This window comes from Silurus meridionalis, chromosome 26 (genome assembly GCF_014805685.1).
Source record: "Silurus meridionalis isolate SWU-2019-XX chromosome 26, ASM1480568v1, whole genome shotgun sequence".
NCBI lineage: Eukaryota > Metazoa > Chordata > Actinopteri > Siluriformes > Siluridae > Silurus > Silurus meridionalis.
Genome location: NC_060909.1, coordinates 2,068,146 through 2,087,690, shown reverse-complemented (window position 1 = coordinate 2,087,690; position 19,545 = coordinate 2,068,146). Strand labels below are relative to the sequence as shown.

The 19,545-nt window shown below is 40.6% G+C and overlaps 3 protein-coding genes across 5 annotated transcripts in view; 1 reads left to right on the top strand and 2 right to left on the bottom strand.

Annotated features, from left to right (window-relative positions):
- rnf111 (ring finger protein 111) overlaps window positions 1–540 on the bottom strand; it is a 36,579-nt gene extending 36,039 nt beyond the window's left edge. For both annotated transcript variants that reach the window (XM_046840730.1, XM_046840731.1), the window contains exon 1: window positions 92–540. The gene's annotated coding sequence lies outside the window, so the exon portion shown is untranslated. The remainder of the gene's footprint in view (window positions 1–91) is intronic.
- A 1,889-nt stretch (window positions 541–2,429) lies between these two features.
- Window positions 2,430–5,241, top strand: ccnb2 (cyclin B2). The gene is made up of 8 exons (XM_046840531.1): window positions 2,430–2,603; window positions 3,231–3,350; window positions 3,433–3,687; window positions 3,768–3,926; window positions 4,004–4,240; window positions 4,459–4,599; window positions 4,673–4,783; window positions 4,858–5,241. The coding sequence occupies exons 1-8, from the start codon at window positions 2,586–2,588 to the stop codon at window positions 4,963–4,965; spliced, it is 1,149 nt and encodes a 382-aa protein (XP_046696487.1). The 5' UTR covers window positions 2,430–2,585; the 3' UTR covers window positions 4,966–5,241.
- A 1,811-nt stretch (window positions 5,242–7,052) lies between these two features.
- myo1ea (myosin IEa) overlaps window positions 7,053–19,545 on the bottom strand; it is a 57,737-nt gene continuing 45,244 nt past the window's right edge. The window contains exons 20-29 of one of the 2 annotated variants that reach the window (XM_046840523.1): window positions 15,891–16,005; window positions 15,380–15,549; window positions 13,571–13,716; window positions 11,892–12,038; window positions 11,639–11,796; window positions 11,313–11,402; window positions 10,994–11,189; window positions 10,868–10,897; window positions 9,024–9,193; window positions 7,053–8,202 (exon numbers count right to left, since the gene is read on the bottom strand). In XM_046840523.1, coding sequence (XP_046696479.1) covers window positions 8,126–8,202; window positions 9,024–9,193; window positions 10,868–10,897; window positions 10,994–11,189; window positions 11,313–11,402; window positions 11,639–11,796; window positions 11,892–12,038; window positions 13,571–13,716; window positions 15,380–15,549; window positions 15,891–16,005 — 1,299 coding nt within the window. In that variant the 3' untranslated portion in view covers window positions 7,053–8,125. The remainder of the gene's footprint in view (window positions 8,203–9,023; window positions 9,194–10,867; window positions 10,898–10,993; window positions 11,190–11,312; window positions 11,403–11,638; window positions 11,797–11,891; window positions 12,039–13,570; window positions 13,717–15,379; window positions 15,550–15,890; window positions 16,006–19,545) is intronic. The other variant, XM_046840524.1, reaches the window with a different exon arrangement.

Below are 19,545 nucleotides of genomic sequence, written 5' to 3'. Positions count from 1 at the left end.
AAACAATAGCTAGTCGGTCTTCAGAGCGTGATTATATACATATAAACATATAAATACATATATAGATGTATACACCGAAGTAGTACGTTACCTGTTTTCACTCTGAACGACGCCGTGCTTCTTTCCGACCCGCTCCCAGGGCGCATGCGGACCGGAAAATAATAAGCATAAAAAAAGGAAAAAAAAGTGATAAACGTCACGAGGAGAAATGGGAGGAGGGGGAAATTAAGGGGGAGGGGGAGAAACCCCAAAAGAGGCCTGCGGTTAGCAAAGCTATGCTAAGCTATGCTAGGCTAAGCTCTATCGTTATCTCGAGAATCCGGTACTAAAAAAAACGGTTTCAAAAATGACTTCGACTTTGCCGTCTTCTTCTTCTTTTTCCCCTCCTTCCCTTTTTTTTCCCTTCCCTTTCTCTCTCCCTTTATCTTTTCGTCAACCGGAGCGCCGACCCGCCTGCCGCTCGCCGTCGGCTCTCAGCCGAAGTCCCCATTCCCGCCTCAGTGCGGCGTCCATGACACCCCGCAGACCCAGAATATGCAAATTAACCGTTCTACTCTGAGAGAGGGGAGGGGGTAAAATATAAATAAATCCCGCCTACAACACGCTCATTGGCTCCCGGGATCACGGAATTACGTTTTATTTAATATGATTGGTCTATGAAGCTCCCGTGCGCTCGTACTCCCGTGCTGGGATTGGTTCATGCGCTCGCACGCGCGAGCGCGATTTCCCCATCTCGTTGGGCAGATTAACTGCCAATTATTATTTAATTATTTATTTATGTATTTTTTATTTCAATGCCGTAAGTGATTGGTTTTTGTCGTAATAACAGTGGAGAAAAAAACAATACAGTTACCAAAACTGCCATGTTGTTGTTGTTGTTGTTTTTGCGACACTTTTGCGGCTGCTTGACGACCAAAAAACCTGTATCTGAATGACATCTAAGCTTTTCTTTCAAATCACATATAAAACGTCTGAACCAAAAAAAAAAACCTAAAACATCTACATCTCTTATTCATACTTTGGTCGATTTATGCCATCTAGGGGAACAGAGTTTTGAAAATAAATATAAACGTTTAAAATGTAAAAAAAGAAAAAAAACTCATATTTTATTATTGTTAATTTAAAAAAGAGATATTTTTCTGTTTGTGATATGTGGTCATGGTATATATCTTGAACGTAAATCTACAATGTACTGCAATCAATTATTTACATATGTATATACTATAACGCACTATAAGTTAAAATTTTATATATATATATATATATATATATATATATATATATATATATATATATATATATATATAAAGCTATAAAATTACAATAAGAAAGTAGACATTTTACAGCTGGAAAACCGGAAAATGGTATATTATTATTTTTATTGAAGTAAATAAAAAATATTGTGTTGTTTGTCATACAATACAATACAATCCACAAATTATATACTAAAACTTCCAGTAAATTATAAGATACTGATGTAAATAATATTTATAAACACATACAGAGAGGAACATGGAAATATGACATTATTTTTATCTTTTAAAAAGAAATCACAAAAAAAAAACTTTTTATATGTGGTCATGTCATATAGCATATTGAACTTAACTCTACAAAACAGTAGCCACCATTTATATACTATATCTTCTACTATAAATACCCAAATATATTGCTATAACATAATATATAAAAAACCTAAATATTGTTTACATTCATGTTAAATATTTTTAACTTAAATCTACAATACAAAACAATCTATTATCTATATTCTGTAATTCGTACTATAAATAATAAAACATATTGCTACAAATTGATAATGAAAAAGAAATATATTCAACCACATTTATTATTTTTCATCTTAAACGTAAAAAAAGGACATTTGTATTGTTTTTAATTCTTTTTATTCTATATCAACATGCATCAACATGCTTTGTCTAACTAAATAATTTTTTTCTATAAAATTATAAATAAAAAAATACATACAGCGAGACGACAGAAAATTTTAGATTCCTATATTTTATTGAAAAAAAAAAATTTGTATTGTTTGTAGATTTTTGTACATGTATTTATAATATATAACTTGAAAGTATTTCTACAATACAATTAAATCTATTATTTATATACTATAACCTGTGCTATAAATAATAAAATATAAAGCTATAAAATTATATTTAAACATGACATGTGATCCTGCCATATATATCACAATTAATATGCTATAATCTCTACTATAAATAACAAATAATATTGCTATAAAATGATATCAATTAAAAAATAAAAAATAGGAAATCGTCCTAGGACGCGCTATCCAATAGGAAACGAGGTGAGCAGCGAAGACCCGCCCAATACGGCGTGTCGCGTCCCATTTGATTGACATTCCATCATCCAATAAAATGCGTCGCTTTAGTGACGCGTTATCCAATGGGAGCAGAGAGTGCGGTATTTGAATCGTCGCAGCTGCGCTGTTGTTCCTGCGCTCGCACTTGGTGTTTGAACGGACAAAAAGGAACGGGAGAGTGAATCGAGCACACGATCTTGTTGTTAAAAATTCGTTTTTGAGGTTTTAAGTCTTTTTCACGGCCACCAATATGGACCTTCGCGCTGTTGTAAGTATTTGTGTAAGAAACGTGTTTTGTTTTGTATTCTGGAGTGGTTATGGTTGTGCCAACGTTATCAACCGAACCTATTAGCATGCGTGAGGGAATAAAAAATCTATTTTTTTATCATTAATTGGTTCTTTTTTTAATATTTTATTTAATAATGCTATAAATGTAAGCTAAACTTAAAATCTAGCTTTTTTTGTAGTTTCTATTTAAGTTAAAACCCCAATATGGCTTTGTGCTGATATTAGCATGTAGTGTAGGATCCTGCAGGATAAAAACAAGTGTTTGTGCACGTGTGTAGGCCTCTGTTATTCAGAGTTGTCTTTATTATGACTGCAATAAATGATCATTTTCACATGGTTCATCACCCTGGTCTATATAAGGCTGTGTGTTTTGGCCTGATTGGTTCCATATGGTGGATTTGGACACAAGTGTCTGAGAAACCTACAATCAGATATCCCCGAGATCCATCTGACTACTTAAGAGCAAGTTGGTAGACTATTTTCTAGCTTGTGGGTGTTGGCTGATTAGGTAATTTAGAGATTTACTGATATTCCAGGTGCCAAAACCATTCCAAACGCTTAATTGACATGGCCTGTTTTTCCAATCTGCTTGTGTTCTCTTTCTCAGTACCGCAATGCAGAGAACCCGACTCTAGTTGGTGGCAAGGCCGGTGCTGTTAACGTTGGAGTGAGGAGGGCTGTCCTGAGCGAACTGTCTAACTTTGCTGCCAAACCTGCAAAGACTACGGTAACTGCGGTTCCTTTCGTACAGCTTTTACTTTCCCTCTCAATTTCCTGCTTTCTTCATGAAGATCTTGCTCTTGTTGTAGAAGGGTGTTAAGGCAGCAGCTCAGCCAGCTGCTGTGCAACCAAAACGTGTCCCAGTTCTACCAGAGGTCCTCCCTCCTGCTCCGGTTGCTTCACCAGTTCAGGCCGACGTCTCCATGAAGGAGGAAGACGAGCTGTGCCAGGCGTTTTCCGATGCCCTTTGCCCCATTGAGGACATCGATCGGGGTGATGAGGACCTCCCGCAGCTGTGCTCTGAATACGTGAAGGACATCTACGTGTACCTCCGGAGCCTTGAGGTGAGGGAGTTGTAACAATCACAACCCCCAGCATCGATTAGATTGTTAAACACTCATCCATCGGTGCGTTTTTATATCAGGCCCAGCAGTCGATCCGTCCGAGATACATGGACGGCTACGAGATCAACGAGCGTATGCGTGCTCTTCTGATCGACTGGCTCATTCAGGTGCACTCAAGGTTCCAGCTTCTCCAGGAAACCCTGTACATGACCGTCGCCATCCTCGATCGCTTCCTTCAGGTATAACTTGTCGTCGCGTGCAGTGTTTTTATTTTTTTTTCCCCATCCTCCCAGATATTAGAATTTTCTATTTCTAGGCTCAACCGGTGTCCCGGAGGAAACTGCAGCTGGTCGGGGTCACTGCAATGTTGCTCGCTTCCAAGTATGAAGAAATGTACGTCCCAGAGGTCGGGGATTTCGCCTACATCACGGACAACGCCTTCACAAAACCGCAGATTCGGGAAATGGAGATGCTGCTTCTCAGAGAGCTGAACTTTGAGCTCGGTCGCCCGTTGCCTCTTCACTTTCTCAGGAGAGCTTCCAAGGCTGGAAATGTAAGGTTTCCTGTTGGTTATTTGATTAGTGTGAGCATCTGAGTGGCCTGGATGATGGGCATAAAACTGCGTGCTAATTGGAACAGGGTTTCTGCAGTCTTTAATTTTAAACCTGAAAAATGAAACCTATCTGTTCCATTTATTTCTAAACCTCCTACATGTGTCACTTGACTAGCTGAAGGTTATAACCGAGCCTTGTTTGACTGGTTGTTCTCCAGGCTGATGCAGAGAAGCACACCCTTGCCAAGTATTTTCTCGAGCTGACCCTGTTGGACTACGACATGGTCCATTACCATCCTTCAGAAACTGGTGCTGCTGCTCTGTGCATCTCTCAGCTTGTGGTTGATGGACAGAAATGGGTAAGAACTTCTTTTCACCTTTGCTTCTTTCCAGTGCTTCATAACTTGCTCAACGTCTTCTGGTTTCTTTTAGTCTCCAACGCAGGAGTACTACACCACCTACAGCGAGGCCCACCTGAAGCCCATCATGAAGCACATGGCCAAAAATGTGGTCAAGGTTAACGAGGGACTCACCAAATACGTGGTAGGTAAAATTGCACTTACTGATTTTTAGCTTTCAGATTTTTTTTTTTCCCTTGTTGATTTTTCTTGTTTCAGGCTGTAAAGAAAAAGTACTCGAGCAGCAGGCTCATGAAGGTCAGCCTGCTCCCTCAGCTGAAGTCTTCACTCCTGAAGGACCTCGCTGCCTCTCTGCTCACATCTTGATCTTTTTTCCCCCAAACGATCGTAGACTCCAATCTGCACTTTATCACTAATCAGCCATTGGAAATGGACTGCTGCTTTAAAGATGTATATATTATGTGCAAATTAACTGAATTTTTATCTTTTTCTTTCATTTTTTAAATGAACATGTACCACTTGCAATTCAATTTTTTTTAAGTAGTTTTACTGTCACTTTTTTAGATGTTCTTGCTGAATTTTTGCCTTCAGGAGTTGACTGGAACATTTCAATAAAAAGTCCAAAGATGTTCTAACTCTAAATGGTGGTCATGGGTACTTTTTTGAGTAGATAAGGCCTAAAAAAAAAAGTGTATTTTGGTACTTCTACAAAACTCCTCCACATACATGGTTTTTGATGCTATTGATGTATGGTCCATTTCTCCTGGCATGGGGAAAAGTATCTTCATGCATGATGTGATCTACTTTTCGAGGATCAGTTTGTCTACAAATGCGTTGCTGTTTTTTCCTCTAATCAGAGCATTTACTAAAGGTTTTTTTTTTTTTTTTTTTTTTTTTTTTTTTTAAACATGGTATGAACTTTGACTTGAATTAGGAGACCCAAACACCTGTCTCATGACTGCAGTAATTTACATGGGCTCGTGTAGAACATCTGCTATTGAGCCAAATTTGGTATAAGAAATGTATTTAATACTCCATACTTTCAGATGCCTCCTGTATGGAGAACCCGGTTACATATATTTCTGAGGTGTGGGTTTTTTTGTTTTTGTTTGGGCCCATTCTTTATCTCAGCGGTTCCTTGGGCCTCTTTCTATAAACTCATTTCTAGTTCTTCCTATAGCTTTTTAATGGGATTCGAGTCTGGTGATTGGCTGGACCATCTAGACTAGTTTCCTCAGCTGTGTTTGGGATCGTTGTCTTGCTGAAATGTCCACCCTTGTTTCATCTTCATCCTATTGGATGGCAGCAGATTTATCGAGAATGTCTTGGTACTATATGTGTATACACACGTCCATGTTATGTGCTACTCATTTTATACACTATAAAACGGTCCATAGAGCTCATCATTCTAAGGCTCAATTATTGAAGATGTATCCCAACGTTCCTGACATGAAACACAAACTTTCACCCTGTAACCTGAGTCATGGTTGCACGCTGTCCCAAATTGCACAAGTTTTGAAACTCCTTTAAAATTGTTTCAAGTTCTTTAAATCAAATTGGACCTTTTGGCATTTGGTCTCAACCTCTAACCCATAATCAAGGTAACGTCACATTTGCATATTGTTGTATATACTTTAAATGAGATTCAACATGCTTTTTCTTCAGCAGTGGCGTCTCGCATGGTGAGCGTGCACACAGGACATGACTCTTCGATTCCTGTTTTTTCGGAAGTTTTCCACAAGTGCTCCTTGGCTCTTAGACAGCTCTTCTATTCTTTTCACTCGATCTGTCGAGGAGCACCTCTTCATGGCTGCTTTATGGTGAAAGGTTTGGCCCACTTCTGGATTATAACCCCAACAGTTTAGAAATCAGGATGTTCTTCAACAAGGTTGTGAAGGTCTTGAGGGAACCCATCATAAAGTGTTTCTTGTGTGACACTTTGGTGAAGGGACACCTTTATACAGGTTATTGGTTGGGACTGAAGCAGCTAATATACATTTTCAATGACCCGGGGTGTGTCTTTCCATGCTCTTTTTTTCCACCTCCCTTTCTTCATGTGTTCAATACTTTTTCCCTGTGTCATTTCACATTATCACACACAACTTCATTTATGAAAATCTATGGTTTGATTTCTTTGTGTGGACTGCATGGGTTGTTACCAACATCTGATAAAAATGTAATGTCAATAGCACCTTAAGTAACATATTTACTGAGAAAAATGGGGACGTGTTCAATACTTATTTTACCCGCTGTATATATACATACATACACATATATATAGAGTACAAAACGAGAGAACGTCTACTCTTTCACGGGAGACGCATGCACTCGTCACATGGACTAACATTCTATTGTAACAGAAAAAGAAAGACAAAAAAATTACCGTATTTCCCAATATCACAATACTACATAATTATGAACAGGAACAGAAACCAGCAGTCGCATGAGACGTATCCGTGTGCAGAAACAATGAAACCAGGAGCATTTATTTACCAAAAAACTGAAAAAAAAAAAAAACATATTTTGGGTATAGTGGATATGAAGTCATTCAAATCATTTTAATGCTTACAGTTCATTCGGTGGGAATATTTTGTTCCAATCATTTTCCATCTAAACACAACCCTATTTTGCATAAATAAACAAACCGGAGGGAGACGGTACACATGAATTTCTTTTTACAAAATATTCTAGATACGTCGATGCAAAATGCCTGCATGTAAACAAATCGCTTTTTTAAAAACAATGACCTTCAGAAGAATCGTGCATCTTTAGCAAACCTTCATTTATATTTATATATATTTACATCCTGGGGGAGGGGGTGATGGGGGTGTCTAGGTGGGGGTACTTCATACTGATAAAGTGCTTTGTAACCACGTCCAGTGTCTCTGGTATTGACCAGACATCGACGCAGTAACACGTGCGCTTCGTGGTTTCGGGTTTGATTGACTTCGTAAAGACGAACGTTTCGAATAAAAATTTACGTCCCGATGTACAATTTTTAGATTAAAATCAGGCATTTAGCAGCAAAAAAAAAAAAAAAAATCTCTATATTATATTAAACCGTAGACCTATTAGAGATAAACCGCGACACAGTAAAGCACCTTCATTTACACAAGAAAATCCTTCTGCTTTTAAAAGTAATGAAATAAAGGCTTCAGGGTCCCGAAGTACAATCGATTGCGGATGAAATCGATTTAAATATCGCTGATGGTGAAACCAAAAGAAGGAAAAGAACATGAAAAAAAAAAAAACCTCATGAGCTATAAATACAATAAATAGTTTTTGATCAGTGCTCACAGGGACTCTCGCGTAACTCTTGTCCCTGGAGAGAAGTGTGCTGTGATGTGAAGGTCATCGTCCTTGTGCATGACAAGACCGAAGTACAAGAAAGATTCTGCTGCTGTGAAACTACACAGCAAGATCTTCCTCTACGTCGCGTTCTTCTCCCTCGTTCTCTCACTCATCCGTTTTACACTGCACTACGAGTCTTTTGAGGTACGGGCTGCTCGGCTGCAGGAGATGGAGTTTAGATCTTAGTGACGTAGTTGTTTGGGAAAAGGCCCTGTTTGCCTCTCAGCCTCCCGGTCCACCATCCTGAGGCGTCTGGGGAGCAAAGACACGTTTAGTTTATTTTCCTAAAGCCACAAAAACACCTTTTTTTGTTCTTGTATACTCTCAACTCCAAGTACAGTACTGTCCATTTTCACTCCCAACACTGGCTTACCTTTTACCACCATTTTCTTCTCACGTGTTTGAAAAAAATGGATCTATCTATGTGTTATGTATGCATGGACACTGTTTAAAATGTAAATAAATACGTCCATTTACTATTTCCAGACCTTTGTTACCCTGTTTAAACTTTTTTGAGACGTTTTGCAGCCATCAAATTCTATCTGTCTGTCTGTGAGTCTGTCTGTGTGTCTGTCTGTGTGTCTGTCTGTGAGTCTGTCTATCTGTCTGTCTGTGTGTGTGTGTGTCTGTCTGTCTGTCTGTGAGTCTGTCTGTGTGTCTGTCTGTGAGTCTGTCTGTCTGTCTATCTGTCTGTGTGTGTGTCTGTCTGTCTGTCTGTCTGTCTGTCTGTCTGTGAGTCTGTCTGTCTGTCTGTGTGTCTGTCTGTCTGTGTGTCTATCTGTGAGTCTGTCTGTCTGTCTGTCTGTCTATCTGTCTGTCTGTGTGTCTGTCTGTCTGTGTGTCTGTCTGTCTGTCTGTGTGTCTGTCTGTCTGTGTGTCTGTCTGTGAGTCTGTCTGTCTGTGTGTCTGTGATATAACCAGGCTAGGTGTAGGTGATGTGGTTTTGGGGTGTTCAGGACGCTCTCTCTTAGACTCAACACAAGATCTCAGTATAAATACACCAGTCTCTTTTGCACTCCTGTGATTATCTGATAGTGTTTATGATCCCTGTACTTCGTGGTCCCTTTGCTCACCTTCCATAACGATATCGATGATGTCCTCAGCATTGAAGCTAAGCTCGTCGGTGTCCTGGGCGTCGTAGGCGTACAGAGCTTTACACTGAGGCACCTGAGGCTTGGGTTTGGGAGCGGGTTTGGGCCGCCCACCTCCCGGGGTGGGCCTGTTAGCTGACTGCCTGTGAGCCCTGAAACACAACATGACAATAATAATCAGGTTCACAGGTGCATCATCGCACAGGGCTCTGGAACTCCACCAGGGCTCTGGAACTTTACAGCATGCTTCACGAGAGCAAAGTGAAGTTAACCGAGAGGTCGAAGTTAACTTTACTTTAAATCAAGCATAGCGTGGCATGTAATCACCTCAGGTTCAGACCAATTAATGATTTCATTCAATGCTGATGAGGTCATGATTTCAGGTTGGCCACAAGGTGGCGGCAGATGCAAGCGTTTCACAAAAACTACTGCATGAACTTCCAAACAATGAACTCAAAGGAATAGTGGTTTTTCAGACCCCATCTGTAGCATATGTGCAATGAATTACTTTTATCACAAGTACAGGAAATTGCTAGTGTCTGTTTCATCCTCAGACGTTTTACTGTAACCGCGGTTGTGTAAACATGCTCTGAGTACAGGGAAACATGACTAAACCATTCCCTGTGGTTAATTACACGCCACATTCTACAGATGTGCTAGAAAGCGTTTAAAAACATCACACCAGTATTCCTTTAACATCTCATGTTGTTTTTTTTTTTCTCTCTACAAAGCTGAGACTCATTTCATTTCCATCATCGGTGAAAACATCTCGCGGCTCCTTTCGCGCCACTCGTAGAAGACCGTGTGCTCTTCTAGTCCGAGTTTGCTGAGTGAAAGCGCAGGCTGAATGCATCTCTCCTGGGACCTCGTGGATTTGTTTGTGTGATGTACGGAGGACCCAGGAGAGGTTCAGGTTCAAAACAACAAACAACAGCAAAAAAAGCCAAGAACAGAATTAATTCCAAATCAGCTTTGTAACCTCCAGCTTTCTGAGATGAGATATTTGTTTAGAACTGATACACATCTCCAGTTTCTTCTAAAATAATGGGTCAAAACAAAAGCTGTATCCTGTTACAGCATACGGAATTTGTAGATTGGGTGTACACTGTACAGACAAAAGTTTGTGGACAACTGACCATAAGATTGGTATGTGCTTCTTTTTTGAACGTCCCGTTCCACATTAAGTCCACGTTTGCTCTCATCATAACCTCCACCACAGTTCTGGGAAGATGTTCTACTAGATTTTCTGGAGATTTGTGCTCATTCAGGCACAAGGGTGTTAGTCAGGTAGGTAAGGTGAGGAGGTGCAGTCAGCGTTCACGTTCATTGTTCAATAGGGTTGGAGCTTGACAGCAGGAGATCTTCCACTGAGACTCACATCTTCATGGAGCTGACTTTGTGCACAGGGGAATTCCTGCTGGGTTGTCATACAGGTTTGGGTCTCCCAGTTCAAGTGAATTACATATGACTGGCGAAATAAGGTGTCCTAATACTTTTGTCCATATAGTGTACTTCCTGTCCTTTTTATTTAGATTCTGATCACATGTCCACAATTTAAATGTTATCATTAAACAGCGTTCTGGTCCTTTTTTTTTATGTAAATAATGGATTATATAAATAAGGACCTTTTTATGGTAACGAGGCGTCGGGGCTGATTTGGAATTGAGCGTCTCTGTCAAACCTCAGAGTCTGATAAGGCAGATTTGAAACCACAACCAGCACCACCACTGATGACACCACACCACTACACACACACACACACACACACACCCACACATACACACACACACACACACACACACACACACACACACACACAGACTCACATTCCTCCATTTGAAGATGCCCGCTGGTTTCTGTTATAGTAAAGAGATAGATCAGTTGTGTTACACACTGTGTCATGTTCATGGTTTTGTGTGTGTGTGTGTGTGTGTGTGTGTGTGTACACTCACCCAGCAGCTCCCTGATCAGGCACTCTGAGGCAGTCCAGGTTGGGCTGCTGAGACATCTGCCTGTTGGTTCTGTCCTTCAGCTGATTGGAAGTGACAGGCAGGAAGGGGCGGGACTGATTACCTGAGGCCGGCCTCTGATGCTGCACGTTCCTCTGACTGGGATTATGATGTTTCAGCCCACCGTTCTGATGAGCGACTGAAATTAACATACACAATTAAAAAATTAATGACTTTGTATGACTTTGGCAGTCTGTCTGTCTGTCTGTCTGTCTGTCTGTCTGTCTGTTTGTATGTATTTCCTGTGGGTTTCCCGTGTTACCTGGAGGGCCGGGAGCGACCCGTGTTGGAATGTTCTGGTGAGTTCTAACTGTGCTGGAACGGTTCATACTGGGGCCTTTCTTATTGGGACCTGGAAAACAATACACTCAGTTACACACAGCACTTTATTACTAATACACAATAACAACAAAGATGCCAGAAGGAGTTTTTACAGTTTACCAAAGTCTAAAGTAATCCTACTCTCGTTTCCACCCACATTCCCACATCACGCTCCTAACATAGCTGATACACTTCTGATTACAGAACAGACCAGTCAGAGGGTGAAGAAGTTTCTCCACACTCTCAGAATGACAGCGTGATACTTACGTGAGTTTTTAGGAAGGCCTGGGCCGATGCTGACCTGCAGCATCTTGTTGGAGGGTTTCAACGTAGCTATATCTCCCTGACCGTGCATGAACTGCACTTGCCGAGACCCGGCGTTGCTCCACGGCCCCCAGCTCTCCTTCTTTAGCTTCATCTCCAATCTGAACATCAGAAGCAAACCAATTAAATCATCAACCCCTTTTTTTTTTTTTTTTAGAAACGAGTCAATCGTCGAACTCGGGGTACGAAGACTCACGTGTTGGCGAATTTTAGAGGCAGCTTCCTTTTGGTTTTTTCCTCGTATCTCTGCGACAGCAGGCTGATGAACTCCGTTTTGAAGACACACTCCAGAAGGCTGTCATACTCCTGTTCGTGAAGGATCAGGAAGTCATCCTGAAGAGTGCTGAACGCCGAGAACAAGGACGACAGGAAGACAACACATACGTTATCAGCCACTTTTACACAAAAAACAAACAAACTGCTTGTTATTGCAATTATTGTCCAATCAGCTATATAGAAAAATTAAATAATGCAGACACAAATCAAGAACTCCAGTGGTTTGAATTGTTCACATTAAACGTCAAAACAGTGATTTCAATAAGGATTAAATAAAAAATTTGCACACATCAAAATCAGAACATCTCACGAGCATCTGTTCTGCAGCTGGAAAGCCCTTGTTGATTAGAACGCTTGGACCAATTCTACTCAATTTGATCTGTAGCACGCTGATATTTTAACATTGGACATTGGACAAAATCTCCAAAACGATAAACATGAAAGAAACCTAGAAAGGAACCAAACTCTAAATGGAACCCATCCTCGTCCTCGACCCAACCTCATATAATTCATATATACACTATATTGCCAAAAGTTTGCGGACACCTGGTCTTAAATATGGTAAATGCTTCTTCTTGCGCACTGCATTCCACATTTGGTCCCAATGTGCACTAATAATCCACTCTTCTGGAAAGATGTTCCACTATATTTTTGAGTTTGCATGTGGACATTTGTGTTCATCAGTAAAGTCAGGTACCGATGTTGGTGATGTGAGGAGGCCTGGGGGAAGGCAGCGTTCCAATTTATTCCAAAGCTGCTCAGTAGGGCACTCAGGCAACTCAAGATCTTCCTCTTTAAACCTTGTAAAGCAGATCTTCATGGAGCTGGCTTTGTGCACAGGGGCTTTGCCATGCTGGAACAGGTTTGGGTTTCCAAGTTCGAGTGAACGCATATTTTGACAATATAGTGTATAATTCATTCATTATAGATTCATCAGTATTTCTAGAGGCTATCAAGTGTTCACGAGACCGGTTTGAGTTGGCAATAAGTAACTTAAATAACCACTCTTTACAACCATGCTGAGCAGATAAGCATTTCAAAACTCTACTCGCCAAATCCACCACTCTTCTGGGAAGATGTTCCACTAGATTTTGTGGAGATTTGTGCACTAGGATGGATACACAAGGATCCATCAGTCAGTCCTGATAGCAGGAGATCTTCCACTCCAACCCATGTATACGTGGCTAGAAAAACCAGGTACCCCAGGTACTTTTGTGAATGTAGTGTACACATGGGGATGCTGATGGCTGATGAAGTGAAAGCTCTCAATGTATCTCTTCAGTTCCTCAGACTACATCATGTAGAACATGCGAGAAAGATTTCAGCTCTGATTCTCTGAGGTAATGCGAGTACAATAATAAATATGGTGTAAATCACGTGTGACTTTTCTCTTCCTGTGACATTTACCACTGATTACGGATCAAGGTATGTTTACCCACTCTCTAAATATTAACTCAGCGCTGTTTAATGATTGACTAGTTAACCTATTATATATCTCTCTTTCAAACACACACACACACACACACACACACACACACACACACACACACACACACACACACAAACACACACAGTGAGAAACCGTGCTTCATATCTTACCTGAGAGAAACAGCCATGATCTTGTCCACGTCGATTTTACGCTTGAGAACCTCTTTGATCTGGCCCTTCTCAGGACCTTGCTTCACCTTCTCTCTCCCAATCAGGTACACACACTTCGGGGTGAGGATGAAGTCTCGTTTAATACCCTGTCAAAAGAAAACAATAGCAATAAACTGTAAGATTCATTGCCATGTAATATGTATATTTTTCACTCATATCATATCTGTAATTAATCATAATGGTTGCCATTCAAACTACTAAAATCCTTGCAGATAGTTTTTCCGGCCTTCAGTCCGCTGTCATTACGATAGCGGCCTCTAGAGGCGAATCACTGACGCCACGTGCTGTTTGTTTTTACAAGCGAGACTGCATGCTGCACGGAGAGCTCTATATTATATTTATTATTTAACATTAATTAATAATAAGATTATTCATTACAAAGTTTGTTTTTATCCAGTATCCATTTGATCTGTTAATGAATCAGTTATCGCCGAGTACGATCCAACCTAGCTAAATCCACTATCGGTCAACATAGCATAATTATTTGTTTGGTTCACCCACCAGCCATATACACAAGTAAATGTTTTGAATTTAATAGCAATGAATATGTAGAAAAAAGGTCATTATTAAAATAATAATGCTCTTTTAATAGGCGATATATCACTCATAATTTAACGCTCATTTGTCAGTACGGTGCAGAACAAAATAATAAACTAATCTAGCATTCGGAGGCGTAATAAATACATCAAAAATCATAATAAAATCTCCACAATAATACTGCTAGTAACTCCAGCTAGTCATTTTTTGTTACAGAACGACCCGAAACCCCATTAAAGAACAAAAAAATGATGTGTCCCTCACAGATTAAATTTTGGGGGCCCCTGAGAAAAAAAAAAGCAGTGAGATGAATGAATGAATGAATGATATGCCCTGTGACCTGTTTCTGGGACTAATCAGTGTGAGAATGACTGCGGACGTGCACGTGTGTATTAGGATTTGGAATCCTAGGCAGCCATGTTTGAAAGCCGATGCATCTGGTGGCACACAGAGTTCGACTCCGCAGCGGTCTTCACGATCAGTGTGTAGACGGTTTCAGTCTGAGCTCAACCAAAGTTACACACACATTCAAATATACAATTGTTTTCTCAGTGTGTCGCCGTCTGACATCAGAGATTTGCAACAAGAACAACAAAAAGAAAACCAGCATGTGACGCATGAAAGGTCATGTGAGGCACGTCATGTGAGGAGAATCCGTGACCGTGAACGTGACTGGACACTGAGTTCATTTAAAACCAAATCCAGGAAAGCAAAAATGTCAGCTAATGTTTACCTTCGTCGTGCTAATCAACATATTGACATGGACCTCCTTAGTATGTGAATTAATTTGTTCACATGAACAACCCGAATTTGATTGGGTCATTTGTAATATATAGTGCAGACTATATGGTGACCCTGAATAGTCAAAGACTCGATGCTTGGATAGGAAGAACCTGATTTATCTCACGACGATGTAAATCCCTGATGCAGTGTAGAATGAAATTTTAGACAGAAACGCTGACGCTAAATGTGCGTCTCATTCGGCTCAATCTCTCGTACACGGATTTGAGTTCGGGTAAAAATCATTGCTGGGGTGCAGTCATTGTGGAGGTCAGGGATCTATAGGGGGAGATCTGATGTATCTAATGGATTATGGATAAACATTCCAGAACACTAGAAGTATTCAACAATTGAGCCGGATTTGTCAACTCCCTGACAAGCTCACTGAGAAGCACCTCAGATCTTTCATTACTGTTATAACGTCTATGGCACCTTAAAGCGTCGGTCATATTTAGTGACAGTGGCTGCAAATTCGATCTTCTCCCTCTTGGCCAGGAACTGCCTGAGCTCGGGCCGGTCGTCCATGCCGATGTAATCTCCCACAAAGTTCCTGTTTATGCTGTGCCTCCTCCTCTCCTTCTTGTTCAGCAGCAGGTCAGAGGCTGAGGATAAAAAAACAACACACATAAAACCCTTTAGATCCCTTTAGATTTAGAGAATATTCAGTGATACCCCATGTGAGGTATTTAGATTCAGGTCTAAGGGTTCTTAGCCAAGATGATTAGACAAAAAGTTTCTATGTTTTTCAGCCTGACCAGCAAATGAGGAAACGAGATCAAAATCAGTGTTTGATACGCAGAAGAAAAGGAAACCCACTGAAACCTCAACTCGTACACAAATAGCCTACATGTTAGTCTTATAAGCCGCCGGTGGTTTCAATTTCCCTCTTTAGTCACCCGTGTGACCTTGTGTGACCTTGCAGGCATTAGCTAGTGATGCTCACCTTCCTCTCTCATCTGCACGTATTTCTTGCGAGCGATGTACCGGCGCCAGGCGTGCTGGATAGCTCTGGCATAGCCGTCAAACTTGCGATCCCTCGTCTCCTCCAGGAGGAAGAGCTGTGGAGAAACAGGAGTGTTGTTAGCTTTGCCATCTGCCATCATTTGCACATCATGTAGAGATTGTATTGGCAAAAGTATTGGGACACCTCACTTTTTCAGCCAGAAGAATTATTTCCCCAAATTGTTATCACAAAATTGAACACCATTGTATAGGATGTCTTTAGATGTGCTAGAATGAAACCTGCACTAGGAGACCCAGACGTGTTCCAGCATGACAATGCCACTGTGCACAAAGCCTGCTCCATGAAGATCTGCTTTACACAGATTGGAAGTGAAAGATCTCAATTAGCCTGCTATAGAGCTCTAAACCCTATCGAACACCTTTGGGATGAATGTGAATGTTGACAGCACCCCCAGGAACCCTCACTTTCTCACCTACATCAGTACCTGACTTTACTAACAACCTCGTAGCTGAATGAATCCCCCCAAATCTCCACAAACACACTTTAAAACCTAGTGGAAAATCTTCTCAGAAGAGTGGAGTTTAAGGGCAAATGTGGAATAAATAGGATAGGATGTCCAAAAAAAGAGATTTCTTCTCCCAAACATAATTCTCATAGATATCTACCAGGAACATTGCTTGACAGAGATAAATATGGAGATCTGTCCCTATTTGAACAATACTTTCCATCGCGTTGTTGTTACATTAAACTCCAAAGACACAACCATTGCAAACCAAACATGTCTGACTCGCTATACTTGGGTTCTAAAAAAGAAAATATGGCAACTCAGATCTTTTACTGCAGGATTAAACCATCTGCCAGATCTGCTGCTTAATATGAATGAACTACTAAGTGTGGAAAGAAGTTCATACTATCCAGAACACGGATCTCCAGAACCTTTCGAGAACCAGCTGCTGAAATAAGTCCAGAACAGAGATCCTAATAATAATAATAATAAAATTTAGAAAGGTCACTCCATACAGGAGCTTCATTAGTGAGCCGAGGACAGGTGTCTCCAGGTGTCTCGTCTGGCATTTAATCACAACACGGAGACGTGTGCTCGGTGTCAAGCGCTATGATATCTCACAGATACGTCTCGCTAGCTCCTCATGTTGTGATAGGTTCATCACTCTCTCACATCTTTCCTTCTATACATGCCAGGAGAATCGGGCTGGATTGGTGCTCCACTCGGTTCTTGGAGCTTGGAGAACTCCAGACTGAACACACTGTTCCTTATTATCACACACACACACACACACACACACACACACACACACACACACATACACACACACACAGATCTGGAGATTTCTCATGAGAGTCATAAAATAAAAATATTTCTCTCGCACCAGAATTTCAGAAGCTTTATATTTGATCCTGAGCTTTTACAGTCTGAGGGTCTGACAGCTCAGACACAAACACAGCACAAAAGTGCCATACATCAGCACTCTGAGAGATCACAGAGTTCATTCTGGCACACATCAGAGCGTGCACACACACACACACACACACACACACACACACACACACACACAGCTGACAAACTCACAACTAGTCATAAACTAATTAGTCTGTGTCAGCCCTTATCTGAGAGGGAGTTTTGTTTTTAGAGCCTAAATGGTTCAGAAGAAGTCCCTCCCACTTAATATTTCAGTTGGGTAAGCACACACACACACACACACACACACACACACACACACACACTTTTTTCTACGAACTCCTTGTGAGCTGGCGGCTGAAATTTAAACACACCTGTGAAAGTAATTAGTATTTTTTACAGACAGATTTTTACCTGCAATTCCTGCAGTAATGTAATTGTATGTAGATTTTCTTTGACCAAACGTATCTATAAATGTCCAGATGTTTCCATTGAAATTTCCTCCCTTAGCAAGAAGAACAGCTTTACACACTCTTGACAGTTCGTTTCTCCAAACACTCAGCTGAAATACTTTGCTGTGTCTCTTGTAAATCTTGTTGTTCTTCACTAGTTGGTAGATGTTTTTCTTGTGATGCAGTTCATCCCAGAGCAGTTCAGTAGGATTTAGGTGTAGTGACTGGGCAGGTCATTCCATGAGAGATGCAAACACTGCAGACGACTGCTTGTTTTCTAAATGACGCTTACAGAACCTGGACGTACGTCACAGAACCTTCGACTTGTATGGTGAAGTCGTTTTTGATAAAACGCAGTCCAGACAGAATTAAACTTTGGAATGGTGGCCACATTCAGGTCTTCCATCTCAATGTGTGATTGTGGGGGTGAGGGAATCTGGTCACATCTTCTCTCCTGTTCTCTGTCTTGCACAAGTTCTTGGTTTAGGGACAAAAATTTTACATTTGGACTCCACTGTCCAAATTCACTGTCAATTCTTGTATGTTTTTGCCTTTCAGTTGGATAAGCATTAATGACAAAAAACTTTTTCTCCATGTGTGTGTGTGTGTGTGTGCTTGAAAACAAGTGTGTGCAAATGTCAACAGTGACCTCAGAGTAAATTCACAGGCAGATCTTTCATATACAGCATGCCATGAACAGAGACCCTGGTTGTGTCCTAACAAGAGGTCCTTCTTTACAGACACACACTCATGTGGACTTCCCTCAGTGATGTTGACTCAGTGCTGCTGGTGGAGCGCTGACTTCCTGCTCTGCAAAATTCTCTGCTTTATGTTTGTGAGAAATGTCTTACCACACTGTTACTACATTCAGACGTATCAAAGGTTCCCTCACGACATCACTGATAACCAGCTATTGTACAGATTTTATAGGAACCAAGTGAAAAGTCCAGAATAAGGGCGAGAGGTAGTGGATCCACCAACAGATGTTTATCTATGAGGTTAGTGTACTGGTGAGTTAGAGAAGATTGTAGGCTACATTGCTAAATTATTACTCTCACACCTCAAAAAAAAAACATTCCACAGAAGAAGAACGAATTAAAATAGAACTGAGTTCATCTGAGGGATTTCTTTTAAACATTTTTGTTTTTCAAACCTTCACCATCGGCTCATCGGTTCCCGGATCCCTGGTTTCACCCTGAGATCAGTGTGTGCTGTGTGTAACAGTGTGTGCTGGAGTTTATTAGTGTCTATTAGTGTTTGGTTGCATTAATGTGTGTTGGTTTGTGTTCAGTGTATTAGTGTGTATTCATGTTTGTTAGTGTGTATTAGTGTGTTAGGAGCTTTTGTGTGTTTGTATTTGTTTGGTTTTGTCAGTATGTGTGGTGTCTATTGCTAATGTATTGTGCGTTATTACTGTATATTAGTGTGTGCGCTGATGTGTATTAATGCGTGTTGGTATATACTAGTGTGTGTTGATGTGTATTAGTGTGTGTTGGTATATACTAGTGTGTGTTGATGTGTATTAGTGTGTTGGTATATACTAGTGTGTTGATGTGTATTAGTGTGTGTTGGTATATACTAGTGTGTGTTGATGTGTATTAATGTGTGTTGGTATATACTAGTGTGTGTTGATGTGTATTAATGTGTTGGTATATACTAGTGTGTGTTGATGTGTATTAGTGTGTGTTGGTATATACTAGTGTGTGTTGATGTGTATTAGTGTGTTGGTATATACTAGTGTGTGTGATGTGTATTAGTGTGTGTT